A 27,660-nucleotide genomic window follows, 5' to 3' on the forward strand; every position below is an offset into this window, starting at 1 on the left:
GACTAAATAGCACGTAATGTGGTTACATCGATTTAGCAAGAGTATTTTTTATAAACAATCGTTTTTCAATTCATTTAGTAGATGAGTGGATGCCAATCAGAAAGTACTGTAATCCTTGTTAAATTTTGGAGGCAATGGAGCCAGACAAATCCCTTTTCATGGAGCGAAACAGTCATCTCCATCCTCAGCACTTATCGGGGTCATCGTCCCGTCCTGTGCTGTTCCTGCTCATGGGCATTGGAATTGGTTACATAATCACCCAGGTTGTTCTATTGCCCATCATTGATTTTAAGTCGTACTCCAATCACACGGAAAAAAGAAGTCCCCTTGATATAGACTTGAGCGAAAAGGTTCGAGTTTTGTGCTACGTCAGTACAAAACCTCAGAATCACAAGGAGGGGGCAAAGGCAGTACTCCGCACTTGGGGAAGACGTTGCAACAAGCTCATATTTTTCACTAGCAAAGTGGATCCGGCACTCCCAGGATCCGTGGCTCTATCGGACAACTCCCATCTGCGAGAGTCGTGGAATAACACCAAGAACGCCCTGAAATATCTCTACCATCACCATCTGAGCGATGCCGATTGGTTCCTGGAGGCGGACGATCAGACGTTTGTGTTGGTGGAGAATCTGCGATATATGCTATATCCCTTTAGTCCGGAGATGCCCATATATTTCGGATCCCCTGGCACTGCGATGAGTCGGGCTGCTTTGCGGAAGGTCGTAGAGGTTGGTCTGCCGAATCCCACGAAATGTGAGGAAAAGGACACGGGAGAAACCTTGGGCAGATTTAAGGAGTGCCTTGACAATGCAGACGTGGAGGAGGGAAACTCCAGAGACTCGAAAGGACGTAGGCGCATGTACCTCATCGACCCTCAGGCAAGGTCTAATACGTATCTGCGCTACGACTCCAAGTTTTGGTACTGGAAGTATATAGCCCTGAGGACGCAAGATGTTTGTAAACACTCAAAAAAAACTTCCACTAATAATATTAATCTCTTCCAGGGCATTTTTGCTTGGTCTGACTACCCCGTATCCTTTCATTACGTCAATCATCGCTACATACACGGTTTCGAGTATATGATATATCGATTAAGATCTTTTGGTCGAAAAATTCCCGATGAATCCCTTCCGAGCCAACTTGTACCCCACAAATTGAGGGACAAAAAACGACACAGCGGGGAAAACGAATTTTCATTAGATTACGCTTATTGATAAACATTTTTAGAAGTCCAAATAAATCAAAAGTATTTATTTGTTTGGTATTGCCACTATTTTTTTGCCAATATTTTCCGCATCCGGGAAACAATAGAAACCGCAGCAATGGCTTTATCTTTGCCAATATGTATAATAGGAAACGCATGGAGCCGCAATATGGCTTCCACCGAAGGCCATATCTTTGCCAATAATCATTCAATTCATGAGTGGAATACCTTAATCGATTTGTAAATCGATTCCCTTTCAATCTGCATCAAAACTAGAAACAAAATATTTTTTAGATTTTTTTACAAATTCTGTGGAGGATTCCCTTCTGAAATTTGGAAAATGCATGGAGCCGCAATATGGCTTCCACCGAAAGCTTTTTCTTTGCCAATTATCATCCGATTTTTGGGATAGAATTATCGAAAATAAAATTTAGAATCGATAGACCCATTAAAATTGATTGTTAAGTAGCCCTACAAAGTGACAAATAAAAAGTTTTCAATTAAGAAGGATGGAATTTGGGCAATTTTTTCGAGAACTCATTATTTCAACAGTATGTTGGCTTCTGATCATTGAGCTGCTCATATTTTATAAGAGCGCCTACTTTAACGAGATCCATGAGCTAATATTCAAGCCTTACAAGGAGGAATTAAAAGTCTATGATATTGGAGCTCGAAGTCAGCATTGGGACGATGATGGGATAGCTCGGCTGCTTGAGGACAATGTCCGTGTTCATTGTCTTGTTTACTTGGAGCCTTCGGATCAAAAGTTTGGCTTTCTGAAAATAAAACACATTCAAAATTCCTGGGCTCGACGCTGCAATCATCTGAGCATCGTAAGTCTCTGGGAGACCACCCTGCCAGCTGCCTGTCGACAGGCTTACGAGGAGTTTCATGAAAGTTTCGACTGGCTCTTGGTCGTGTATTTGGATTCCTATGTGATAGTGGAGAATCTTCGCTTTATGTTGGCTCATTACTCGCCCAACAAAGCTGTATATTTTAGTGCCCATCACTCCTTCTATATATATGCACATGTGGGCCAGGTGGATACCACGGATTACATATTTAGTCGAGAGGCTTTGGAGCAACTGTCCACAAGGAACTGTCTGCAGGACAATGTCTACTTGGAGGACTGCTTGAGAAGGATGGAGAAGGGACCCAGCCAGAGTCTTCAGCCCTTTAACGTTCCGGGTAACGTGGTGCCCTTTACTTTGCGTCAAGAGTTTTGGTTGTGGCCCTGCATATACCTCTTTGTCTATGAAAACCAGGTTAGTCCGTTATTAATGAAAATAGCATAACATATTTTAATGAAAGAAACATAACATATTTGTATGATTTAGAGTAGGGAGGACTGTTACGGCCAAGGAGTAATATACCCTTTTGCGAGTGGTAAGCAGATGAACATCCTGGAGTTTTTCCTGTACCAGCTTCGAGCCTATGGCCATGTCAACAAACTACCAGAACTAAAGTCAGTGCATTTCCCCAAGAGGATATCTGCCAGGCCGCGTAATGATAAAGTGGCTCGACACCTTTACAGTTCCGTAAGGATCATTTGCCTGGTCTTGACCTGGTCAAAGAATTACATGAAAGGAATGAAAGCCATCAGTGAGACCTGGGGCCGTCATTGCAACCGGGTGATCTACTACACTAACTCCTCGAGGAGCAACATGGCCGAAGTAGAGACTGTGGCTCTGAACATAAGTGATAGCTACGGAACACTCTGGGGCAAGACCAGGGCCGCATTTAGGCACGCCTACATGCATTACCACTCCGAGTTCGACTGGTTCTACAAGGCCGATGACGACACCTATGCCATTATAGAGAATATGCGCTATTTCCTCCAGCCCTACTCACCTGAATCGAAGATATATTTTGGATCCACATTCGCTAAAGGGGATAGCATATACATGTCCGGGGGAGCTGGGTATGTCCTCAGCCGGAAAGCAGCAAGGATCTTCGTGAAATACGGAATCAGGAGGAAAATATGTTATTCGGATGTCCATGGCACCGAGGACTTTGAGATGGGAAAGTGTCTCAGCAAATTGAACGTAACAGCCGGTGATTCCAGAGACGTCTATGGACGCCATCGATTCTTTTCTCTTTCCCTGGGACACTTTATAATACCTGGTTATGATGATCAAAGTTTTTGGCTGAAGAACTACCTTCATCATGAATTTAGCCCGGTGCGAAAATTGACTTATGTATATATTAATGATTTTATTTAATGAAACGAATTATTCTTTTTACAGGGTATGGAATGTTGCTCAACTTATTCAATATCAATGCACTATATGACACACCACGATATGTATTTTCTGGAAACAATTTTATACAAATCGCGACCGTATGGGATTGTAAATGGACATCCTCCATCTAGAACATCAAGATTAGCCACAATTAAGTTGTAAGGCTTCTAGTAATATTTAACTCCAATAATAAATATAAATCTAAGCACTTTAACACAATACAATTGAAGCTTTATGGCTTTTTTTCTTTGGCATAGTAATAGTTTTTTGTTTGAATTTCGATTAATGTTTAACTTTGGCATTGGAGGGAACGTGGGTTCTATTTGTGGACGTCTCAGAATGAATTTTAGTTGTTGACTTATCTTCGCTTGGTAAGTCATTACTCCATTTCTTCATTTCATCTTGCATGATTCTTTTGGCAGGCATTTTCTCCAGATCTTTCGGTATTCCAAAAGTCTTTAGTTTGTAGATAATATAGTCCAGAACATACAAGTCGTTGGGATAACTGTAGTGAAATGTAATAGCCGAGTTCGAACAGCAATCTGTGGTTGCCTTTGAAATAATAAAAAAAATGTAGCTATTTAAAGAAAATCATTATTAAATGCTGTCGATGGTCTTACATTGGCCAATTTGTAAAAGGGGTAAGGCATATACCACTCAGGTGGTTCGGGATACGATTGGAAAGGTGAGAAGGGTATAAAGCGGTTTAAGCCGTGCTCATCCCGGGAGTCACCAGCCACTACACCCACCGCCTGCAGACACCGTCCCAGCTCGACGTCTTCGTATCCGTAGCTGCGGTTACTGCAGATACTGCTATTACTAAACCCGAACTTCATGAACCGATAAAGGGCCACTTTGCTCAAGACATATCCAGCTCCACCCGACATGTAGCCCTGTATCACGATTATTATTAGAAATTTCTTGTTTTCGATTGTTCTCTGTTTATAAAATACCTGTTTTACTTGTGAACTGCGAAATTTATTGCCAAAGTAAACTGCTTTCATTGGACTAAAGGGATGTAGAAAGGAGCGAAGGTTTTCCATGACCACATAACTGAAAAAGGATTATTGTCACTGCTTTAGTTTTTTTAAAACTGTGATTACTTACGTGTCTTCATCTGCCTTGAGGAACCAGTCGTAGTTCCGAAAATCGTGTTTGTAGGCATATTGCAGTGATGCCCGTATTTTCGCCCATTGGTTTGAGTAGCCCTCCTTGACCTTGAGGTCTACGGCGCCCAGTTTCTTGTCCGCCTTGGTGCTCATAAAGATCAGCTTGTTGCATCGCAACCCCCAGGTGCGTTTGATGTGGATGGCCCGGCTTTTGTGGGTCTGTGGAGTGGTCGGCACTATGCAAAGGATGCGAGTCTCGTTAAAAAGGCGACTGGCCAGAGGCACACTCGTATTTCTGGGAGTTTCTGTAGAGGCGGACGTGGGTGGCGCCGTGGGGCAGGTGGTAGTTCTGTGGCTGCTGGGAAAGCGGCCCCCAGCCTGCAGAAAACTATCAGAAAGCTGCCAGCGAGTACGACGCAGGAGCTCCGACAAAATTATGCCCCAAGCCAGGCCAATCAGCAGCATCAAGAGCAACTCCAAGCGTTTGCGGATTTGTCGCAATGCTTGCATATTGTTCTTCTTTTAATTGGCTATAGAAATATTGAAATAAACAGTCTGATGAGTAATTGTATCATTATACAAGTAAACATTTGTTGAAGTTTATATATAACCTTGTCAATACATTTAATACACCTTCAAGGCCACATAACATTCAATAATAATAAGGTGAGTCTATATATAACTGGAAGTTATTCACAAAACAACAAAGAAATTTAGATTTAGATTTTATTAATGAAGCTTCTAAAATGTGTGTAAAGATTCGAATTCTTTTAAAAAAAAAAAGAGTTTAATACAATCTTGAGTTCTTTAAAAAAAATATTGATTATCTAATTCATAAACTCAAGAATACGAAATTAAATATTTAAAAATATTCAATGTGGTTGCCGGACTGTCAAAAATCAAAAGGGAACCCCCAATAAAGTTTGTGAGGAATCATTTAAATATTTATCTGGTTAATAAAAATTCATGAATCAACGGATTTGTTTTTGGCTTCTGTGAGTATTGGGCTTTTGTTTACGTTTTTTGGCGGCAAACTGATGTCGTTGGTTTGGTAGCTCTCTGTTGTTGTCTTCAAAATTCCGAATTAACACATTCTTGAGGCAGTGACGCAGTCGCAGACGGAGACACGAAAGCTTGTAAAGATGCGGTTGACCTTCGGGCTCACAGACTCAAGCGCTCAGTTACGCTATGTTGCAATGGTAAGTCACAAATTTTTGTAAGTTCAATACGATTCGCAACTCAGTAAATTATCAATTGGATAGCATTTCCAACGTTTTCTTCAGGCGTTGCAATCGAATTAGGTCCGTTTCAAATCGCCGCCTTCTGTCACTCCCTAGGGTCTGTGACTCGGAAGACCAATTATGTGACTTCTCTAGCTCTTTTCTTCGATTGACGATCGCTTTCCACTTTGTAATTGTATGCTCCGGCACTTGCACAGAATTTCAAACACAAACAAAAAGGCAATAAATACACGTAAGACTCAAACGCGACATAAAGACCGAAGCTCAAAAATAAACAAAGAGTCGAGACCGGACAAAAACGGAATACCTGAGACGTCTTCGCGCCTTGCCGGTTGTTGAAAGACTTAGACTTGGCTGAAAAAGCGTTGTTGATGTTGGAGAAAAAGTACAAATACTAACGCTCTGAAATGTTGCCAGACTGGCCATTTTTCTTTCATTATTTCTAGTTCAATATATTCAGCAACAAAATGGAAACTGTTGCAATAAATGTTACAAGTCAAAACCCAATTGTGGAAACCAAAACGGTTTCCATCTCCATATCTCCATTTAAAAATTGTAATGTCTTACATACTTTAAAAACAATTGGATCAGCTCTTTAAGCCCATGTTGTACTTGCCTTGATACTTAGCCATGTGAAACTTACGCTATATTGATGTACCACTGTTACCTAAAAAGCTTTTCAAAGCAGCTTAATTATCCCTTAAATTAGGCTATATAAAAACCTCAGAGTATGGTTTCGTATTTATTATTTAAAAAACTAAAAGTAAATGAAGCACAATGAGTGAGTACACAATGACGGCGTATCCTATCAGGATAGCTCAGGCATAGGGACCGCCAGAAGCGTCCAGTCCCCGGGGAGCATTGGCATAGCTGTCCTGGACGAAGGTGTTGGTCGATCCCGAGCTGGAACTTGAGCCAACGGACACTGATCCCGGCAGGTTGATGGACTCCTTGGCCGTCTCCGACTTGGAGCGTTCATCCAGGCTAAAGGTGGGGGCAGTCTGAGCCAGCGGAGCCACCTGAGCCACTTGGGCTACCCTGGTGCTAGGAATCACTACAGTCTTGAGGGCATAGGGCACACGGTTCACCACTGCATTGAAGCCATGGACATCATCCGCCGTGTAGGTGACCGTACGCTTGTAGCCATCGGGATCGATGAGGCTGTAGAAGCCACGCACCACATAGCCATCCCGGGTCTCGCTGTGCTCCTTGATGTCCCCGGTGCTCTCGTCGTTCACGGCGTAGTTGAAGCTATAGCTGGCGGGCGGGAAGACCTCCGGCTGGGTTTCCACCTGGCTCTGGCGGAGCACGGGCAGCGGGGAGGGCAGTAGGATGGCTTCGGCGTTGGCAGCACTAGCGGCATTCTGGAGAAGATTCGAGGCCTGGGCACTGGCCAATCGACTGCCTGCGGCGAACTGATTGTTTTTGGGAGCCACGTAATCATATCCATCGGGCGTGGCCTCGGAGTTTAGGGCATTATTGCTGGGGGTATGATAGTCGCTGAGGAAGTCCTCGCCAGAACTGGGGGAGTTCTGCTCCAAGGAGTTAACCGCCGTGGCTGCCTTGTCGTTATAGTTGTACTCCTGTTGGCCAGCTGCCATTAGGGCCATAGATAAAAGGACAATTGCCTGGAAGTAAACAGAAATTTGAAATGTCTCCCAAATAATCATGACAACAACCCACCTTGGCTGCCATCTCGCTAGATTTGGATCTTCCTTCCGAACGTCTGTCTTCACAATTAGTAGGGTAACTGTCATGATAATTGAAGCAACTCGGAGTTTATATAGCTCGTCTCCTGCACTCGATTATTACTCAATTGAAGAGTTATACAATGTCATGCGCTTCAATTGATTCATTGATTTTCCATTGTCCAAAGACATCACCCAATATTGGTGACACTTTCATTTTCATCGGGCCATCGGGTTTATGCTGCGTAAGCTTAAACGAAACTGAGAGACGATGGCCCATTACAAGTGGCCAAAAGAACTGGAACAAAGTTCCAAATGGTGGTAGAATACGTTTTTTAGTTTTTATGGCCTGGGTGATGTCTTAATTCACGTTAATAGTTTGAGTATAATTATAATTTAATTAGCACTAACTCGTATTCTTTGCACTATGTTTTTTAAGTCCCATAAATGTCAAATGATAAGTAACACTTTCGTTTTCATTTAGATATTTGGCTTAAGCTCGGAATATTATGCGATTTCCAGAGATACTAACATTCAAGAATAAGAATGAGTTGAAAACTACAACTTCTACAATAAATTTTGTGTGCTTAATTGTAATTAGGACTTATCTATTATGAAAATTTAACAGGAACTTGGTTCCTAAATGTCGTTTAGCGGGAGTAGCTTTTCTAATCTGCCACAAAATTGTAGTATTTTTTTGATGGCTTTGATAAGAAAACCAAGTAAACCGGTTGCTGGCCAACTCTGCTGACGAGCTGCTGTTTGATTTTGGCTGATTGGCCGCTTTGGTCAAAACAATCGGGTGCCGAACGCCGCGGAGAACACAACGCACCCGCAACATGACGGCCAAGATTAAGTTGCGATCTCAGCTGCATTTATTGACGGGATTCACCGGAGGCTTCGTGTTTGCATTCGTCCTTCTCCTGTATGTCTACGATGTGAGTAGAGAGGCGCCGTGCTGGAGCAGCTCCACTACCTTCTCCACAGCCACGGCGACTTTGGGTAGGCCAGCAGAAGCTCCTCTGTCGCGTATACTGTGCATGGTGCTCACCCATCCGGACAATCTGGACGGACTGGCCAGAACTGTCCATGACACCTGGGGTCAGCGCTGCAGCCAATTGGTGTTTGCCAGCAGTGACACCTACGAGCCGCTGGGCGTGGTCCAGGTGGTGGAGCCCAACGGCGGTGGCTACGAGGATTTGTGGAACAAGACCCGCGAGGGATTCCGCCATGTCTGGGAGCATTACGGACAGGACTACGATTGGTTTCTCAAGGCGGATGATGATACGTGAGTTATTCTCGAGTTATTGGGTGTTCCCGACTTTTTAATCGTTTTGGCAGATATGTTATAATGGAGAATCTTCAGTACCTGCTAAGCGGCTTCGATCCGGAAACGCCAGTTTATTTTGGCCACAAAATGTCACGGTATAATGTGGTGAGTTATAACTTATAAGTAATCCATCAATTAATGGGATAGGCTAATAAAAGTTTGATGTGGGTTAGTTGTCATTATGATTGGAATATAGAAATTTAAATTTTAATTCGAAAAGTTATCTTTCCCATCAGAGTTAATTACTTGCTCTTTTTTCGTGTTATTGTCACCCGTTTCTCGAAACTAATTTGAATTGCAAAATGTGCCACGGCATTGGGAGATGGTTCTGGGTTTTCTGTTCTCCAACTGAATAATGACTTCCGAACTTTGTGGACATGCTCCAGCCAAGCACACAATGTTTCTGTCAAATTAACGTTTTGGGAACATATATTTGATGCCAAATATTGATGAGATATGTTTATCACAGAATCAGTTCAAAGAAATTCCCCTAATTTATTTTCTTTCCACAAAGCTTAAGTCATCTAAACATGCATTCGAATGATGCTACTCAAAGCTGTTTGTATTCATTCGAACTTTATTTGCTTTAATTGGTTGTAGAAATTCGATAATAACAGAGAGTTTTATGCAGGAATAACCGGTCCCTATTGTGTGTGTAATCTCTCTTTACAATTAATAGCAAATTATTGTGCATTGTGTGGTGGTTTATGAAGCCGTTTATTCTATTATTGGTCGAATGATATCATGCTGTTATTGCAGACCAGTTGGGATTGTGACTACCAAAAAAGCTTCTTGTATTAGCCGCGTGTTTTCCGTGTGCATAGATCAATCGCAGGCAGCGGCAGACAATAAGAAATTAAATTCGCATTAAGAAACACAGATGCCTGCAGTCTGCACAGACTAATGGCAATGGGGAGAGGAGGCTCTGAGGTCATCACGATTACCTGTCACGCATCTTTCACAGCCGCGCCTTGTTGGTCAGTAGCCGTAGATTTATTTAGCCTTTTGACATTTCCAAGACTTGTGCAAGCTTTTTGTAAGACAAAGTACAAACATTTTGGGCTGCATACATAAACATACAAAACAGTGGAAGGCCCCCATCTGGTCTCTCTTTGACAGCTGGGTTCCTAAAAACTATGGCAGTCAAATATTTTCTTTGTTTCTGCTTCTGCTTCTCACATATTTTGAGTAGAAAAAAACATTATCAGTCGTTAATTATTCCTAATGCATCATAAATGTTATAATGGTGTTTGATTGATGTCTGTGATTATTCACCTGGCTATTGATAGATTTGGCGGTTTTTCGTAAAGTTTTCACATTTTTCAGATCCGCCAGCATCGCACCAATTAACATACTCGCCAGTTTGAATGAATTATGCGGTGTTTAATGAGATTTTGAATATTCAATTTATTTTTAGTGTGCGTATTGAAATTTATTTGTCATAAAATGACATACATATTTTGATTTAGTTAGTTTTGTAGGATAAACAACGAATTACTGTCATTTTTGTATCTGTAATCTAAGGTGACAATATATTAATTCACTCCATCATCCCCCGTAATTTGCGAGCTTTGCTTGTTCACATGGAGTTTTCTGATGTATTTTGACACTTTACTCCCCGCTGTGCGACCTCTACCCGAGGATTTAACAACTTTATGTTTTTTTTTCGACGGTTTGCTAAAACCCGTACACCGTTACTAAAGTTAGAAATACGTATTTTTCGGGCCTTTGATGGCAATATTCAAGTTTCAAGGCTATTTTCTTTTGAGTTTTAACCGGTTTAGTAACTCAATGAGGGGCGTGTGGCTTCTGAACAGGGTTTTTAGTGTACAACTCGGGAATATTAATTATGACTGATAAAAATATTCTGTTTTATAGAGTTACATGTCTGGTGGGGCGTCTTATGTTCTAAGTCGGGAGGCTCTGCATCGCTTTATGACCCTAGCCTACGAATCGGAGGTAATTTGTCCGCATCCCAAGAAAATGGGCATCGAGGACTTTTACATGGGAATCTGCTTGCAAAACGTGGGCGTCCATTTTGTTGATTCTACACAGGCTTTGGCTGGAGACACAAAGCCAAAGTTTATGCCATTGGACCTAGAAAACTATCTGGCGGATTCAAACTCAAGTATTCCGGACTGGTTGCGCCTCATGAGTGTGCCACAAGTTGAAACAGTAAGCTATTGTTTTACATTATTGAATACTAATTATTATATTGATATTTTAGGGGCTCAGATGCTGTTCTAATTACTCTGTGGCCTTCCATTACGCCAGCCACGAACGCATGCTGCTTTATGAATTTTTACTCTATCACCTGAGAGTCGTTGGTCGACCTGCGACTACAGAAACCTACAAAAAGTACCAGCTTAGCTTAACCGACTTGACGAGCCGTTTCCCTCTGGAAAATAACTCGTATATAAAAGACTTGCAACAAATGTCCGAGAAGCCTGACAATTTTTAGACATTTAATCTACATATTTATGATACTATATGATTAAGCATACGATGTGATTTTAAAATAATAAATGAGGAAGCTGTAACCGGTTTGTGAAATTTTAAACCGTTTAAAATACCTTATAATTCAATTAAATTTGTTGTTTTTATATATTGTTGGCTTACTTCGGACAGGAATTTTTGTTTTGATCCAACCGCAAAACCACACCCCTTAAGTTAAAAATACATATGTAAGCTAAATATTCTAATTATTATATTTTTACCAAATAGTGTTGATGAATTTTTTCATATATTTATATATTTCTAGTACCGTAACTTGCATGTCGCCATTTTACACAATGTTCGGCCATTTTACTTTGACGGCAAAGAAAATATATTGCATACTTATAGGCATGATTAGTAAAAGGTCATATTTATAAGAAAAACTTTCATTTCTTTAAAAGTTTAATACAAAAATTATAAACTACACAAATATTAGTACAATAAATTAACGTAGAAGACTTTGAAAAATATATAAGACTCTTTTAAAATAAATAAATAAATGAAACAATTAAATATGTACATTAATTTTAGGTGCCAGTTTTAAAAAACATTTTCGGGCGTTCATATAAGATAATAAAAGTTTATATATGATTGATACTAAATTCAATCATATTCATAGTAGGCTGTTTTTATTCAAGATGAATCTATAAAATTCCTTTAAAAATGGGAATACCAAAAGAAATATGCAATATTTTAGTTCCTTTTAAATTTAGTTAATGCAGTTGCCTTGAGAATGATGCGATTACACAATATACGGCTTGGACGACTACATAAAGGCTAAATATTCTGTTTGGTTTTCCTTCAGGAGGGCATTCTTGCATGAAGGGCTGATCGAATCCACCGGATTAGTCGGGAACCAAGAAAATGTAATAATTTTCAGTTCCAAAGTCAATGCCTCTGTCTCACCTCACTGCCGCACCACCGACACTGATACCGACGGCTTATTTGCGAGTGTGAGTGCACAAAACAAAGTGTGTTTTAATGGCGAGCCGTTGCCAAGTTAAACTTAATTAAATCCAAAATCACGTACGCATGCTCGGTGTGTGTCAGCTGGCATTTTGTATGTTTCCTCCCCTCCGGAGTCCGGATGGTGGCTGGAATGCGTTTGGAGATTGAGATGTTTTACAGAAGCCGAATGAAGCATTTTATGGTCAAACAGAAAAAATACACAAACTGCACACTAACTCGATTCGCGAAGTATCGGTCATTAATATCATGTATTGCAAGTGAAAGGGAACTTGACGCTTTAGTCTTGATTTAACATTTGTACTTACTTTGTAACATTACCCGGCTGGGATTATAGTTAGGCATGAGCTCAGTATGTTAATGGGTTAATACAAGTAATTGAACATAAAAGCAAAACTCATGCATGCCCACACATCGCATCCATTGTGGAAACAAATTCTCCAACACTTGTTCAAACAGGGCGCTTAGCTGGTGCTGGGAGTGGGCCATAAGTGCACCTTGGAATTGCACTTGAATGCAGCGCTATGGATATGGGATGGGTCCGTGCTTCGAATTGGCTTCTTAGACGCGTTAGGGCTTTAATAGCTTATTTTAAATGGACGTGGGAAATAGTCCTAGGCGAAATGTCTTACAAATACAATTTAACTACAAATTTCTGTGGCAAAAATAAATGGAGGGGAATCTTGATAAATGTGCGTATTATTTTTCGTGAATCTCAAGTTTTTGGGTACTCCAATATTTCTGGATGGCCACGTTGTGTTTACCAGCATAACTTAATCAGCGCTTGTCCCTTTTCTGCTTGTCATGATGAGGTAATCTATGATTTATCAATAAAAATCCATCACTGATCAATTAGAAATTGTTTTTTCTTTAAATGTGGTTGGTATATACATATGTTGACTGATAGTTCTGGAAGGATAAGATAATATCTTGTGATAGTGATAATATTTTTGAAATATTGTGATAATATTATAAATAATCTGATATTAAAAATAGTTCAGTTCCAATTAAATTTTAACAACTAAAAAGGAAGCTTCCATTTATGTAATTATAATATTAACGAGGTTTTTTTTGCATAGACAGAAAAGTAACGTAAGCAAATACCAGTTGAACTTGTACCAAGCCTTAAGCTTAAAATCGATTAAAACCCTTTACTGGTTTTTTCTTGGTTAATTAGCAATTTAAGTTTCAATCGAGCCAGATCAAAGAATCCAATTAGTGGAAAATCCACTTAATTTATGAGACTTACAACTCAGCGCTGAAACTATTTGCTAACAAGCTAAGCTAACATAGCTACCAATTGCAGCTACCTACCTACTAGCTAATTCAGTTTACTTATTTACCAAAGCTCAATGCTCCTCCATTCCAAAACGGCCGTCACACAGTGCGTATGCTTAATGCGTTTGCCTTAACTTTGACTTACTTCGCTGCGCTGCCTGAGAGTTGTCTGTTTCAATGGCGCGTGTTCCATTTTGTGGGCCGACACAAGCTGTACAAGTTGCTCGGATTGGTTTTTGTTGCTGCTCTTGTTATTGTCACCTGTCTGATTATTATTATTATTTTTTATGCCTTTTTTCTTTGAAATGTGCGTTGTCTCTCGCATTGCGTGACCTTCGAGCACTCGATTTGCAAACCATTAAAATTGATTTTATTTGTAACTGGAATTTGAAATTGTATCGAAATCCAAGCTGTAAAAAATCAATAACTTAGCAATGCGTGGCTGTGTCTTAGTCATAAATTGTGTATTGTATAATTTTTTTACCACACAATTTTTTACTGTGAAAGTTTATAAAGTATTTTCCCATTTTGTTGTTTTTGGAGTACGATGCCAGCTTATGATGCTGTGAAAGATAAATTAATTATTTATGCGGTTGAAATAGTTTCAGGTAATTCCATATGAATTAAAAAAGAGGTAACGAATGTGCCATTACGACCAGTCTCTGATAAGATATGTTAATACTAATTTTTTAAGGAATTTATATGACTTAGTTTCTTTTAAAATACGAGTCTCTCCTTTGAAGGCGTATACGTTATATATATACACTTTAGTTAGCATTTTTTTTCGTTACCTATAATACCCACAGTGATAAAATTATTTCCAATTTTTTTTACCCTTCACTTTTTTTGTGGCCAAGAAACAAGGAATGCGGTGTATTTGTTTGTGTTTTCCACTTTAGTGTTCTGTGTGCGTAGACTGTTGGGGAGCTACTCGAAAGCTTGTTTAGAACACATAATTGATGTTGATGTCCAAATTGTTTTGGGAGTTCTCGTAACACTCCCTAACAGGAACATATACCAAAGATCATGGCTATGCTATATCGCCTATATTGCTGAAAATTATTAGATGCTAAATGGTTAATTGTCAATTTAAAATTCCATAAAAATCAAACAGCTGCTGATCAAATCGAGTTAACTTACTCAACTTCAAATTGTTCACTTAGAATGGGGCCTTCGCAAAGAAAAATGCATCTACAAGTTGCCTCATTGCACGCACAGATAAATCAAGAATCGACGACAATCGGCAGCACATGAAAATTAATTAATTTAATTACTTATCAAGTTGAATAGCTTTGGAGTTTCGAGAGCTCAACTTATGTTTTGTGTTCTTTTTTTGTTGGTTTTTTGTGCTTATTTAACGACAATTGAGCTTGTACTGCTTCGGAATCGTTACATAGCCGCAGCAATTTATTCTTTTCTGTAATTCACTTTGAAGATATGTACAAGTGCATAGCATTTTCGAGTTTTTCAATGCGTGTTCTCTTCCATTAATACATATTTATAGATGCGACCGTTTCTGCTTCCATCACACTGACTGCACTTGTTAAGCTCGGCTCGAATCGAAGATAAATAAGAATTTTAATTGATTTTAATGTGCACAGCTGCACTATGGAGAGCCAGCCGCATATGACGACTTCTGACTATTGACTGACATCCGAACAAAGATCGAAGAGCCACAGGGCAGAGGTACGGGGCACGTAAGAAGACGGGACAAAGGGTGAGCGAGCTGTTGACATACCCATAAAAAATTGGCATTAAAATATTATCCATACACTATCAGCAAGATTCACAAATAAATCATTGAGTAATTGATTTTAATCATTAAATGATGTTTATCTTTTGTGGCACATCTATGTAGTTTTCTTTAAAAAGTACGAAAATATAACAGACCATCTATCAAATTTACATTGTAATCCTATTTTTAGAAACATTTTGTATATATTTGAAGTGGCTCCCAAATCAACCGTCTAGTCCGTCTCAAGAACCATCCAGAGACGTCTCTTGCGGCGCGAACAGGAACTCCTCGCAGCATGGGTGCCGGATTCAAAACCGCTCAATTAATTGTGAGAGCAAGAGCTAAGTGAGAGAGTGGTCGGCTCCCAGAAGATGGGCTCTCGTGCCTGCTGCACTGCATCCGCCAGGCTGGGAAATTCCCGTTCAATGGCATGAACTATGTATGCTGCGAGAGAAAGGGCAGGAGGCAGGCAAATGATTAATTCGACACGTCATGTCAAATATGACGGAACTCATTTAGAGGCGGACATGGCGGGACCCCAAAAGCCGAGCCGAAATGGAGCAGCAGTAGCACTGGTGCTCCAACTGTGAGAGAACGAATGCACAGTGGGTATTATAGAAAAAGGGGCCTAAGATTAAAAAGCCTAAAAAACATATTTCTAGAATTAATCTGTTTTTTTAACAAATTGTACACAAGACAAGCCAAAGTTGTAGATTCCAAGAAGTAAGATATTATTTTGAAATCATTAATTGATTTAATAAAAACTGGGCTATCAGCACTCTTTGAGTTAAATATTATTTCTTTAAATCTCTTTATTTATCTATTTGAAAACAAATTAGTAAAGTTAGTGCCACCGATCGGGGGATTGCGCCCACTGTGGACCGGTTCCGATGTTCCCATCGGGCCGAACTCCAAAGCGGAGGTCTCCCGCATAGCTGAGCTCAGTTTTCATCGAACTCTAGGCCCCACCGGACGCAGGTTGCTGCCAGAGCCCTCGCCCCCACCCGCTCCACACTCTCCCGCCTCGCTCCGGTTCGTGTGTGCTGGTGAGATTGCAGACGAAGACGAGAGTGAATGTGAATGTGAAACGTGTCGCGCATGCGCCGCGTCGTCTTCACCGTTATTGTATAGTACGCTGTGCGTGTGTGCGGCTCTTTGTTGCCGTTTTTTCAAAATTTATCCATTTTATGCAAAGTGATGACCGGAGTTATGCCAAGTTACTCAAAATAGCCGGAAAAAACAGTGCAAAAACCCGATAAAATCAAACACCCACCGACTTGATATGAATTTTTGTGGATAATTTTTGGAGCTCGGCAGCCATCTCTTTTGCTCATCTTTGAAACCGTTGGCCCTCTCTGTCGCTCTCCCGTGTGTTTGCGTGTGTGTGGGGCTTTTTTGGGGCCCCCTTTCGGTGTTTCGAGTCTTCTTTGTTCGAAGCTTCGTCGCCGTCTTGGCTTTGCTTACGATTTCGTTCATGAATTTAATTCATTTTCGTGTTTAATTTTTGTATCTTTTTCTTTTTTTTACACCCTGCCACAGCCTCCCATACATTAACACAGTTGGGTTTTCGCCATTTTTCTGTGCAGAAAACCCAGCGAAAACCCCAAGAAAATAGCAAGATTACACGCCATATAATATTTGTTTCCAAAGATATGTGTTAAAACATCTGCCAAATAAGAAGTAACACTTAGTTTCTTCAGTTGTTGGCTGTGTACTTTGCAAAAATATCATGCATTTTAGAATTAATGAATTAAATTCTTAATTAAAAATATTATTTCTTAAATACCTCTACAAGTTCTAGAGGGTTATCATAACTCCCGCACGTCAGTTCACTTCCGTGAAGTAGCAGTTCCGATGACATTTTTGGTGTGCTTTAAATAATTTTTTTGGTTTTTTTGGTAATCCAAAAACAGATTCCAAAACCGCTTAACTTGAATCGTCAGTTTGTCATCGATTTTCTATAGAATTGTTGAATTCCGGCAAGTCTTAGTTATGACTCGCATTCAAAGATATGGAACATAAAATTCCATTTCTTTTCACTCCGGAAAATCCCAAGTGCTTCGCAGACAAGTGGTGGTTAATGTATTTTAGTCGAATATATTCAATATGAGTTCATTGTCATTAAAAATACTATGCCGTTTCTATGTTATTTAATAGCAGCCGATTCTGGTTTGGACCTCAAGTCCGCGGAGCGAGTTGTTCAATAAGTTTCGGAAATTATCTTGATTTTTGCGCAGCCATTTCGGAAATTAGCTAAGAAAAATTTATTAATTGATATGAGGAAGCTGCGGGCTACGTTCAATGGTCAGAAAGTTGCGGCTTTTGGCTTCTACCACAGAAATAAGGTTTTTTGCTTTGTACCGTAATTCCAAAGTGATTATGGCCGTTCAGTCTTCCACGCTTTCTTGACTTTCTCGCCCGCTCTCTCCTGCTCCCTTCCGCGCTGCCACCGCCTCCTTTCTTCGGCGGTTCGCCCACAATTTACAGACAATTTGAATTTGGCTTTTACCGCACCGTGTTTTCTCTGGCCTGGCCATTTAATAATAATCTCCAAACATGCATTAGGCGGAAAAATGCTTAGCGGTTTGGGAGGTGGTGGGGGGTCGTAGTCTTGTCTTTATGACTCTGTTAGCTTTAGCACTCTGCCTGCCATTGTTGTAATGTTAATTGTTTGCAGTTGTGCAATGGCATTTTATATATTTTTCGCTTCTCCTTATACCTTCTTTATTGCCTTGCCATGCCTATACATATTCGTAGTGGTGTTTTTTCGGCTTCTTTCTCTGCTATTGTCGATTATGACTAATGGAATCCGTTTTGTCGTTTGTCGGCCTGTAAGCTCGCAGAAGGTCAATTGTTTTGTGGGCAACTCCGTTTACTTAACCCTGCCGCTCGATTCGCCTCCATCCTTCTCCATCATTCTCCTCGTTTCATCCGCCCCATTGCCCCTATTTGTTTTGCCATTTATTTGGCCGTACACCACATTGCATTATCTTATGCAATATAATTAATTTGAAAACAATAACGAACCATTTCGGCACTTACTTGGGCTTTTCTGCGGTTGAGTGGGCTAAAATATCTGAAATCGAATACCTCAAAACATGAATTAAAAAAGTTGTGGAAAAAATATATATTATTGCCTCTAAACCTTTGAGTTACCAACTAATTCAAACAATAACTGTGAATGATTCCCTTTATGAAAGTGATTTAACAAATATATTTATTACGAAAATCATCTCTTTAATTTTAGAGATCAATATGCTCAACCCCTAAGTGCGAAAAAAGTACCGATCCGAAAATGAAACGTGGAATAATGCAAAATTAAATACAAATCCACCTACTCTATTCCAAAGTTTGCTTAATTAATTTAACAATAAAATTGCACCGCAATCGAGCGAGTTTTGTGCTTAGTAACAAACAAAATAGAAATACATAATAAATATTGTTTTCAATCAATATGAGTGTTCCAAGCGCGCCCCGCCAGGGGGCAGCTAGCAAAAATCGAGACCCATGTTCGAATAAAAAGTGCACGCCGCGGCTCCACTTACTGGGAGATGCCGCTAGCTGGGCCCTGCTATTGTTACTGATTAGTCTCAGCTTGGATCTGGGCTTCGTGCATTGTTATGGTGAGTACCAACCTACCAATCCTAACACTTCCCCCACTTTTTTGTGTGCTTATTCAATTCAATTAGGCCAATTTGCATATGAATGGGTCGTGTCTGCCAGCAGATCCGATCAATAATCACATAGAAAGTTTTCATGCCTAAATTAGACTTAAGTTGAATTCTAAGACCCGTAGTTACAGTTAAGAACTTTCGTCACCTCAAATTATCTCTCCGTGTCGGTATGATGTATGTGTTTTTCCCGCTCTACGGGTAAGCATAGTTCAAACAAAATGCGTCCAAACTAATGAATACTTGGACAGTAAATGGAATAGCTGGAAGGCAACTTTGGTGAAGGGTCGAAAATTTACGACTGTTCTGGCAAATAAACCTATCAGAGCTGCTCTAACAAAACACAGTCTGGCTTAAGGCCCCAAACTAATTTACAGCATGTTTCATAGTTGTTAATTTTTCCTGTAGAAAAATGATCTTTTAATTTAATTTAAAGTCTTGCCTGTTACCCCCTGATTACATAGCACCTGTGCACCTGTTCGCAAAGCACTGCAAAGAGGTGTGCCTCATCGCCAGCCGAGTCAAATGTCAACGCACGATCAATGGTCTTTCTCTTCACACCGCCTCTCTAGTTGCCTTTTTTCCCTCAGCCGAGATTGCCATTGTTTTGGATTTATTTATAATTTTATTTATGAAGCCAGCGGCTAGAGAGTGCAATTTTTTCCCTTAAACCGTTTAGAGTAATGAAATTAACACAATCAAAAGTTCAATACATCCTATTGTTGAGACCAACCCCACCTATCGCGGCATGACTGTCTTCCAGCTCTTTTCGTGAACAGTTTGGTCGAAAGTTTTCGCGACCTCCGATCTCAGCAGGTGGCTGGTGATAATTTGTAACACTTTGTTTTCTAAATGGGATTCAGGACGGGGTAAAAATGTTCCATTGTTTAAAAATTTAATTTGGGTATTTTCGCACCAAATGATGTGCACTTTTTGATTTTATTTGTATCGAAATCAAAAGGGGAATTTTAAATTAAGTACTTACTCAAAAAAAAGTACCCTCTTTCCCTTAAGAATTTTCTTGACGGCTCAAAAAACCTCTTATATTTGTGTAAACTACCTTAAATTGGTACTTTCCATTGGAATTTTGATTAATGAATTAAAAATGATCTAAGAAGATATACAAACTATTGTAAATAAATCATTATTTTTAATACAAAATTTGGAGTTACTGCATTCCTTTTGTATTCTGTATTGTGCTAATAAGGCAGTTTAAATTGAAATAAATTCTTGGGGCTCATTAAGCTACCTGATTTGCACGAATTGTATTTCATTGTAAAATTAAATTAAGTCATGTGCGCATTTTTTATATTCCGTCAGATTTGGCAACCAATTAACAGCTAACAAATAGATGTTGCTGTCGACATTACTTTATTTTTTGCTCCTTAATTAGTGCTAATTTTGTAAGCAGGCTCTTAACGGAAAGCGAAAGTGTTTTGGCTTTTGAAACTCAGTCAGTATGAGTACACATGTAACTAATTACCCACTAGGTCAGATTCTATTAAATTATTTTATTGGAAGGGTAATTTTTATCTAAATGACTTTAATTAAAATTTAAAATTCCATACACATAATTTAAAATTCCATAAACATAACTTTAGTTTTTTATTTTTAGTTTAATATTTAAATATCCTTAAAATATTTGAATGTTTAATTTTTTAATTTGTTTAACCTAGTTTTGACAGTAATGTCACGCATTCATCAAAGATGAAAGTGCATTGTGTCACTTTGCGCACATAAATCAAAAGACTTAGGAAACGAACGTGATAGTATAAAATAACCGTAACATACCTAAAGCACAGAAAGTGTGATACAGCGTTGAAGAATGACAGCAACGGGCTTGGGAATAAAAAAAATTGCCCATAAATGTATTTTTTATAGGATGGAGCGAATAAATTATTGTTTTTGTAAAGGGAATCCGTGATGTCGTGCATGTTTTTCGACTCTAAAAAAGGAGCAACGAGTATCAGAAGAGACCGTCTCCGGATTGCTTCTCATCATGCAGGTGTTATTTATGTATTTTTTTGTAAACTTTATTCTGTACAACGCCAACGCAGACTGTTTCTCAATGTATCTATGTATGATGTACATATGCACACTGCCGTTCAAGTGAATAGGGTTAGGTTTGCAAAAGAAGAATCTCAAATCGCCATAAAAAAGTCGAAAGAACTTAGTGAACCTATTCAGTTGGGCGGCATTGTATTTATATAATTCAGCAGAGTCAGCTGAGACCTCCTCTCTCTGACAGCTTCACATTCTGGCAAGGTTTTGGTTAACCGGATCTGACTCAGGTAACTGTCTTAGGCATGCGACTGAATTGTTTGTCTTTCTGTTATAGCCATCCATCCATCACTTCCTTTCAGAGCATTAAGCTACTCAGCTATTTCTGGCCATTGCCTTTAAAAATAGTACAACCAAAGTCATGATCTGCAATCAATGACAGTTCTTCATAAGTCGTAGCCTTGCCGTCAAACAAAAACAAAGCTTAAAAAAGATGTACGTACACAATAAAGTAAGAATTAGCGGTGTCTTCATACCTGAGTAAAGACCGCTTCATTCGAGCCTATTGGAATAACAACAAAAACTGGTTTAAACATCTGTTTGGAGCTTTTCGCCTAAGCATTTTTTAGAATGTTTGGCACTTTTTTGGCTGCGGGCATTGGCTTGGCAATTTTATAACTGGTTTAGGTCTCCTCAGTGCAAATAAACCATAATAAAAGCGTTTAGCGTCAGAACAATTACGCCTGCAGATGTTTATCACCTTAAGGTGTCGTCCATAAAAGATCATGTTTATTTTCACAGCTTATATAAAGTTTTACAATAATAATTCCAATATGTAAACAATAAAACAGCTTAAAAATCATTGAAAAACTATTTGCATAAGCAACACTACATCATTAAAGCCCAATTAAGTTTTACAATTAAATTAGTGTAAGCATAATTTTCCAACTAAATGGTTCATAAATGTCCGATCGAATACGACAGAGCTTACTCCACTTTTCAGTTCAATTGGTAACATGTGCAGCAATTATCCGCGTGTGTGATTGACGAAACCAATTAGAATTAAGGAATGTTTGCTGTTAATTAAGTTTAACGATGACAAGTCGAGTGTAGACCATTTTCCAAAACGACCAACCCATTAAATTTAATCAGAACCAAGCACAAATATGCAAATTAGTGCTCCATTCATCCTTTTTCTGATGTCACAACCGTGTATTTATTTAATTTCATTCATTTTTCAGAGAAAATGTATAGTCAGACTGAAAAACAGCGGTACGACGGCTGGTACAATAACCTGGCCCATCCAGATTGGGGATCCGTAGGTAAGTCGTGGACTGGAATGTCCGGCAGGTGCTGACAACTTTCACAAAAGGGCAGAACCAGACGATTACGCTTCAATTAGAACCTGCGGGCCATGTGTTCGATCTGGATTTGCATACAGATTGTAATTTACATAGTCGCCAGATGTGAATGATCATCGATCACCTTTGCTCGTCTTTCAGATAGCCATCTGGTTCGCAAGGCACCGCCCTCCTATTCCGATGGTGTCTATGCCATGGCAGGAGCCAACCGCCCCTCTACCCGGCGGCTCAGCCGATTGTTTATGCGCGGTCGGGATGGTCTGGGATCGAAATTCAATAGGACAGCGTTACTGGCCTTCTTCGGACAGGTGGTGGCCAATGAGATCGTGATGGCTTCCGAGTCGGGCTGTCCGATTGAGATGCATCGCATTGAGATCGAGAAGTGTGACGAGATGTACGACCGGGAGTGCCGGGGCGACAAGTACATACCGTTCCATAGGGCGGCCTATGACCGGAGCACCGGACAGAGCCCGAACGCGCCCAGAGAACAGGTGGGTGCTGGTGAAGTCGTCTGAACAATATCGAAATAAAGCCTACTCCGCAGATAAATCAAATGACTGCTTGGATTGATGGCAGTTTCATTTACAGCACCTCCGAGGCCTGGCTCAACGCCATGCGCTCCTTCCACAACGGCACCCTGTTGACGCAAAAGGATGGGAAGCTGCCGGTGCGCAACACCATGAGGGTGCCGCTTTTCAACAATCCTGTGCCAAATGTCATGAAGATGCTCAGCCCGGAGCGGCTCTTTCGTAAGTGAACACAAGTTGTACCCAGAATCATCTAAATCTTAATCTTATTATGTTTTTAGTGCTTGGGGATCCCCGTACGAATCAAAATCCTGCCGTGCTCTCTTTCGCCATCTTGTTCCTGCGGTGGCACAACACTCTTGCCCAGCGTATCAAGCGCCTGCATCCCGACTGGAGCGATGAGGACATCTATCAACGGGCTCGCCATACAGTGATTGCCAGTTTGCAGAACGTGATCGTCTACGAGTACCTGCCCGCTTTTCTAGGATCAGCTTTGCCGCCTTACGAAGGCTACAAGCAGGATGTTCATCCCGGAATTGGTCACATTTTTCAGGCGGCTGCATTTCGATTCGGCCACACAATGATCCCACCCGGCATTTACAGACGGGATGGAAAGTGTAACTTCAAGGAAACACCCATGGGATATCCAGCTATCCGTCTGTGCTCCACTTGGTGGGACTCCAGCGTAAGTTTTAATCCGTTCTAGTGTTAATAAGTAATAATCATTTTTTTGTTTTTCTCTAGGGATTCTTTACCGATACCAGCGTGGAAGAGGTTCTTATGGGTCTAGCTTCGCAGATATCCGAAAGGGAGGATCCTGTTTTGTGCTCCGATGTGCGGGATAAGCTTTTTGGACCAATGGAGTTCACACGCCGGGATTTGGGAGCCCTCAATATTATGCGTGGCCGCGATAATGGATTACCAGACTATAACACAGCTAGGGAGTCCTACGGTCTGAAGAGGCACAAGACCTGGACGGACATCAACCCCCCGCTCTTTGAAACGCAGCCAGAGCTTTTAGAGTAAGCCCTTACCTCTCATATACTATTTATGTTACACCCCCCTTTTTTCCTAGCATGCTCAAGGAGGCTTACAAGAACAAACTGGATGATGTGGATGTCTATGTGGGTGGCATGCTGGAGTCCTACGGACAGCCTGGAGAGTTCTTTACGGCTGTTATTAAGGAGCAGTTCCAGCGCCTCCGTGATGCCGACCGCTTCTGGTTCGAGAATGAACGGAACGGAATCTTCACGCCTGAGGAGATTGCGGAGCTGCGCAAAATTACACTGTGGGACATCATTGTGAACAGCACAGACGTGGCTGTCGATGAGATCCAAAAGGACGTGTTTATGTGGCATACGGGTGATCCCTGCCCGCAGCCCATGCAGCTGAATGCCACTGAGCTGGAGCCCTGTACTTACCTGGAGGGCTACGATTACTTCTCCGGTTCCGAGCTAATGTTCATCTACGTGTGCGTCTTTCTGGGATTCGTGCCCATCTTGTGTGCTGGAGCTGGTTACTGCGTGGTCAAGCTTCAGAATAGCAAGCGCCGGCGCCTGAAGATCCGCCAAGAGGCGCTGCGAGCTCCCCAGCACAAGGGCTCTGTTGACAAGATGCTGGCCAGGGAGTGGCTGCACGCCAATCATAAGCGTTTGGTCACCGTCAAGTTCGGCCCAGAGGCTGCCATCTATACTGTGGATAGGAAGGGCGAGAAACTTCGCACCTTCAACCTGCAGCACGTCGACGTGGTCGGCGTAGAAGAGTCTGCCACAAACCACATTAAAAAGAAGCCCTATATTCTGCTACGGGTCCCCAGTGATCATGATTTAGTTTTGGAGCTGGAGTCTTACGGGGCTCGTCGTAAGTTTGTGAAGAAGCTGGAAGATTTCCTGTTGCTGCACAAAAAGGAGCTGACCGTGATGGAGGTCAACCGGGACATCATGCTGGCACGTGCTGAGACCCGCGAACGTCGCCAGAAGCGGTTAGAGTACTTCTTCCGCGAGGCCTATGCTCTGACCTTTGGCCTGCGGCCTGGGGAGCGACGAAGGCGCTCAGATGCCTCCAGCGACGGAGAGGTAATGACTGTGATGCGAACGAGCCTATCCAAGGCGGAGTTTGCGGCTGCCCTGGGAATGAAACCGAACGACATGTTCGTCCGCAAAATGTTTAACATCGTGGACAAGGACCAGGACGGGCGAATCAGTTTTCAGGAGTTCTTGGAGACTGTGGTCCTGTTCTCGCGCGGAAAGACGGACGACAAGCTGAGGATTATTTTCGACATGTGCGACAATGATCGCAATGGAGTCATCGACAAGGGCGAGCTGAGCGAGATGATGCGATCCTTGGTGGAGATTGCAAGGACAACGAGTCTGAGCGATGACCAGGTCACAGAGCTGATAGATGGCATGTTCCAGGACGTAGGTTTGGAGCACAAGAACCATTTGACCTACCAGGACTTTAAGCTAATGATGAAGGAGTATAAGGGAGATTTTGTGGCCATCGGTCTGGACTGCAAGGGAGCCAAACAGAACTTCTTGGACACCTCCACGAATGTGGCGCGTATGACGTCCTTCAATATTGAACCGATGCAGGACAAGCCGCGCCACTGGCTGTTGGGAAAGTGGGATGCCTACATCACGTTTCTCGAAGAGAACCGCCAGAACATCTTTTATCTTTTCCTCTTCTACGTGGTGACCATTGTCCTGTTTGTGGAGCGCTTCATCCACTATTCGTTTATGGCTGAACACACTGATTTGAGGCACATTATGGGCGTGGGCATCGCCATCACCAGGGGATCTGCCGCCTCGCTTTCGTTTTGCTACTCTCTGCTGCTCCTGACCATGTCTAGGTGAGATAACTTTTTTTTAAAGCCGATTTAATGCTAATTCAGTTTTGTTTTCCGCAGGAATCTTATCACCAAGCTAAAGGAGTTCCCCATCCAGCAGTACATTCCCTTGGACTCGCATATTCAGTTCCACAAGATTGCAGCCTGCACGGCGCTCTTCTTCTCCGTGCTGCACACCGTGGGCCACATCGTTAACTTCTACCATGTGTCTACACAGTCGCACGAGAACCTGCGCTGCTTGACCCGGGAGGTGCACTTCGCCTCGGACTACAAGCCGGACATCACCTTCTGGCTCTTCCAGACCGTAACTGGCACAACCGGCGTCCTTCTGTTCATCATTATGTGTATCATCTTCGTGTTTGCTCATCCCACGATACGAAAGAAGGCCTACAACTTCTTCTGGAACATGCACACGCTCTACATCGGTCTATACTTGCTGAGCCTGATTCATGGCCTGGCTAGACTGACGGGACCACCCCGCTTCTGGATGTTCTTCCTGGGTCCGGGCATTGTCTACACCTTGGACAAGATCGTCTCGCTGCGCACCAAGTACATGGCGCTGGATGTGATTGAAACCGACCTACTGCCCTCGGATGTGATCAAGATCAAGTTTTACCGACCGCCTAACCTAAAGTACCTGTCTGGCCAATGGGTGCGTCTGTCGTGCACCGCTTTCAGGCCTCACGAGATGCACAGTTTCACGCTGACCTCCGCCCCGCACGAGAACTTCCTCAGCTGCCACATTAAGGCCCAGGGACCGTGGACCTGGAAGCTGCGGAACTACTTTGATCCATGCAACTACAACCCAGAGGACCAGCCCAAGATTCGCATCGAAGGACCCTTCGGGGGCGGCAACCAGGACTGGTACAAGTTCGAAGTGGCAGTCATGGTGGGCGGTGGCATCGGTGTGACCCCGTACGCGTCCATTCTCAACGACCTGGTCTTTGGGACCAGCACCAATCGCTACTCTGGCGTAGCCTGTAAGAAAGTGTACTTCCTGTGGATCTGTCCCTCGCACAAGCACTTCGAATGGTTCATCGATGTGCTACGCGATGTGGAGAAAAAGGATGTAACCAATGTGTTGGAAATACACATATTCATCACGCAGTTCTTCCACAAATTCGATCTGCGAACGACAATGTTGGTAAGTATTAGTTGAAACATTTTGTTTGATGATTTTATGTGACTACAAGTGTTTATTTCTTGTTTTCAGTACATCTGTGAGAATCACTTCCAGAGACTGTCAAAGACTTCAATATTTACGGGTCTTAAGGCAGTCAATCACTTCGGGCGACCGGATATGTCCAGCTTCCTGAAGTTTGTCCAAAAGAAGCACTCCTATGTGAGTTCTTCCCACACATATCTAAAAACATTCAAATTCTAAAATATATTTGATTTTCAGGTATCTAAAATAGGAGTCTTCTCCTGCGGTCCACGGCCGCTGACCAAGAGCGTGATGTCTGCCTGTGATGAAGTGAATAAAACACGAAAATTGCCTTATTTCATTCACCACTTCGAGAACTTCGGCTAAATGTTCGCCAGCGATTTGTAACTAATCCTGCCAGCTGCCCTGTAATCCTCCGTTCTACCTGCCGGCCCCTCTCAACGACAGCTAATTGTATTATTAAGATTCATTCATTAGTTTAACCAGTGTACTTAAATCACTATCTCTATATATATCTCCTAATATTAAGCTACGCGTTCAATCGTATTTTAGTCAAGTTTCGTTTAGTGCATTATGAAAATTTACCCCATTGATACAAAAATCCAGCAAGAGAATCAAATGAAAGAACAACAAAACGGCCTCTACTTATATATGTGTATGTGTGTATATGTGTATTTATTGAAAATATGATTTGTTATCAGTTTTTGTAAAGCATTCGCATTATTTATTAAAAATTTACGATTATGTTGAATAGGCGCAAAGAATCGAATTTCAAAAGGGGTTTTAAATGCTGCCACTGA

The 27,660-nt window shown here is 41.4% G+C and overlaps 6 protein-coding genes and 2 long non-coding RNA genes across 11 annotated transcripts; 4 read left to right on the forward strand and 4 right to left on the reverse strand.

The window, feature by feature from the left end:
* The first annotated feature begins 67 nt into the window (after positions 1-67).
* LOC6497730 (glycoprotein-N-acetylgalactosamine 3-beta-galactosyltransferase 1) lies at positions 68-1,253 on the forward strand. Its single transcript, XM_001961437.4, has 2 exons — positions 68-953; positions 1,005-1,253. The coding sequence occupies exons 1-2, from the start codon at positions 135-137 to the stop codon at positions 1,212-1,214; spliced, it is 1,029 nt and encodes a 342-aa protein (XP_001961473.1). The 5' UTR covers positions 68-134; the 3' UTR covers positions 1,215-1,253.
* A 254-nt stretch (positions 1,254-1,507) lies between these two features.
* LOC6497729 lies at positions 1,508-3,609 on the forward strand. The gene is made up of 3 exons (XM_001961436.4): positions 1,508-2,469; positions 2,542-3,384; positions 3,451-3,609. The coding sequence occupies exons 1-3, from the start codon at positions 1,714-1,716 to the stop codon at positions 3,607-3,609; spliced, it is 1,758 nt and encodes a 585-aa protein (XP_001961472.2). The 5' UTR covers positions 1,508-1,713.
* On the reverse strand, positions 3,399-6,155 carry LOC6497800 (glycoprotein-N-acetylgalactosamine 3-beta-galactosyltransferase 1). 2 transcript variants are annotated; one of them, XM_001961435.4, is made up of 5 exons: positions 5,575-6,155; positions 4,555-5,086; positions 4,401-4,500; positions 4,068-4,340; positions 3,399-3,999 (listed from the first exon to the last, which is right to left on the reverse strand). In XM_001961435.4, the coding sequence occupies exons 2-5, from the start codon at positions 5,064-5,066 to the stop codon at positions 3,730-3,732; spliced, it is 1,155 nt and encodes a 384-aa protein (XP_001961471.1). In that variant the 5' UTR covers positions 5,067-5,086; positions 5,575-6,155; the 3' UTR covers positions 3,399-3,729. The 2 variants fall into 2 exon arrangements, with proteins under 2 accessions (XP_001961471.1, XP_032307587.1); XM_032451696.2 differs by having other exon boundaries at positions 6,105-6,121.
* A 425-nt stretch (positions 6,156-6,580) lies between these two features.
* LOC6497798 (cuticle protein 19.8) lies at positions 6,581-7,578 on the reverse strand. Its single transcript, XM_001961434.4, has 2 exons — positions 7,481-7,578; positions 6,581-7,425 (listed from the first exon to the last, which is right to left on the reverse strand). Exons 1-2 carry the CDS (start codon positions 7,490-7,492, stop codon positions 6,616-6,618), a joined length of 822 nt encoding a protein of 273 aa, XP_001961470.1. The 5' UTR covers positions 7,493-7,578; the 3' UTR covers positions 6,581-6,615.
* A 388-nt stretch (positions 7,579-7,966) lies between these two features.
* On the forward strand, positions 7,967-12,500 carry LOC6497731 (glycoprotein-N-acetylgalactosamine 3-beta-galactosyltransferase 1). The gene is made up of 4 exons (XM_001961433.4): positions 7,967-8,773; positions 8,827-8,920; positions 10,694-10,990; positions 11,043-12,500. Exons 1-4 carry the CDS (start codon positions 8,325-8,327, stop codon positions 11,274-11,276), a joined length of 1,074 nt encoding a protein of 357 aa, XP_001961469.1. The 5' UTR covers positions 7,967-8,324; the 3' UTR covers positions 11,277-12,500.
* Positions 9,372-10,687, reverse strand: LOC116654947. Its single transcript, XR_004310106.1, has 2 exons — positions 10,091-10,687; positions 9,372-10,036 (listed from the first exon to the last, which is right to left on the reverse strand). It is a non-coding gene; the product is annotated as an uncharacterized LOC116654947 (long non-coding RNA).
* On the reverse strand, positions 12,312-15,268 carry LOC123257355. Its single transcript, XR_006507419.1, has 3 exons — positions 14,696-15,268; positions 13,621-14,607; positions 12,312-13,186 (listed from the first exon to the last, which is right to left on the reverse strand). It is a non-coding gene; the product is annotated as an uncharacterized LOC123257355 (long non-coding RNA).
* Positions 15,269-16,231: 963 nt separating this feature from the next.
* Positions 16,232-27,621, forward strand: LOC6497732 (dual oxidase). Of its 3 annotated transcripts, none has more exons than XM_032451486.2 (11): positions 16,232-16,427; positions 18,538-18,913; positions 22,204-22,284; positions 22,465-22,814; positions 22,868-23,072; positions 23,132-23,535; positions 23,595-23,872; positions 23,926-25,698; positions 25,756-26,839; positions 26,909-27,037; positions 27,098-27,621. In XM_032451486.2, the coding sequence occupies exons 2-11, from the start codon at positions 18,745-18,747 to the stop codon at positions 27,224-27,226; spliced, it is 4,602 nt and encodes a 1,533-aa protein (XP_032307377.1). In that variant the 5' UTR covers positions 16,232-16,427; positions 18,538-18,744; the 3' UTR covers positions 27,227-27,621. The 3 variants fall into 3 exon arrangements, with proteins under 3 accessions (XP_032307377.1, XP_001961468.3, XP_032307378.1); XM_001961432.4 differs by having other exon boundaries at positions 16,232-16,336; XM_032451487.2 differs by having other exon boundaries at positions 16,232-16,322.
* The last annotated feature ends 39 nt before the right edge of the window (positions 27,622-27,660 follow it).

This window comes from Drosophila ananassae, chromosome 3R (assembly GCF_017639315.1).
Source record: "Drosophila ananassae strain 14024-0371.13 chromosome 3R, ASM1763931v2, whole genome shotgun sequence".
NCBI classification, from domain to species: Eukaryota; Metazoa; Arthropoda; class Insecta; order Diptera; family Drosophilidae; genus Drosophila; species Drosophila ananassae.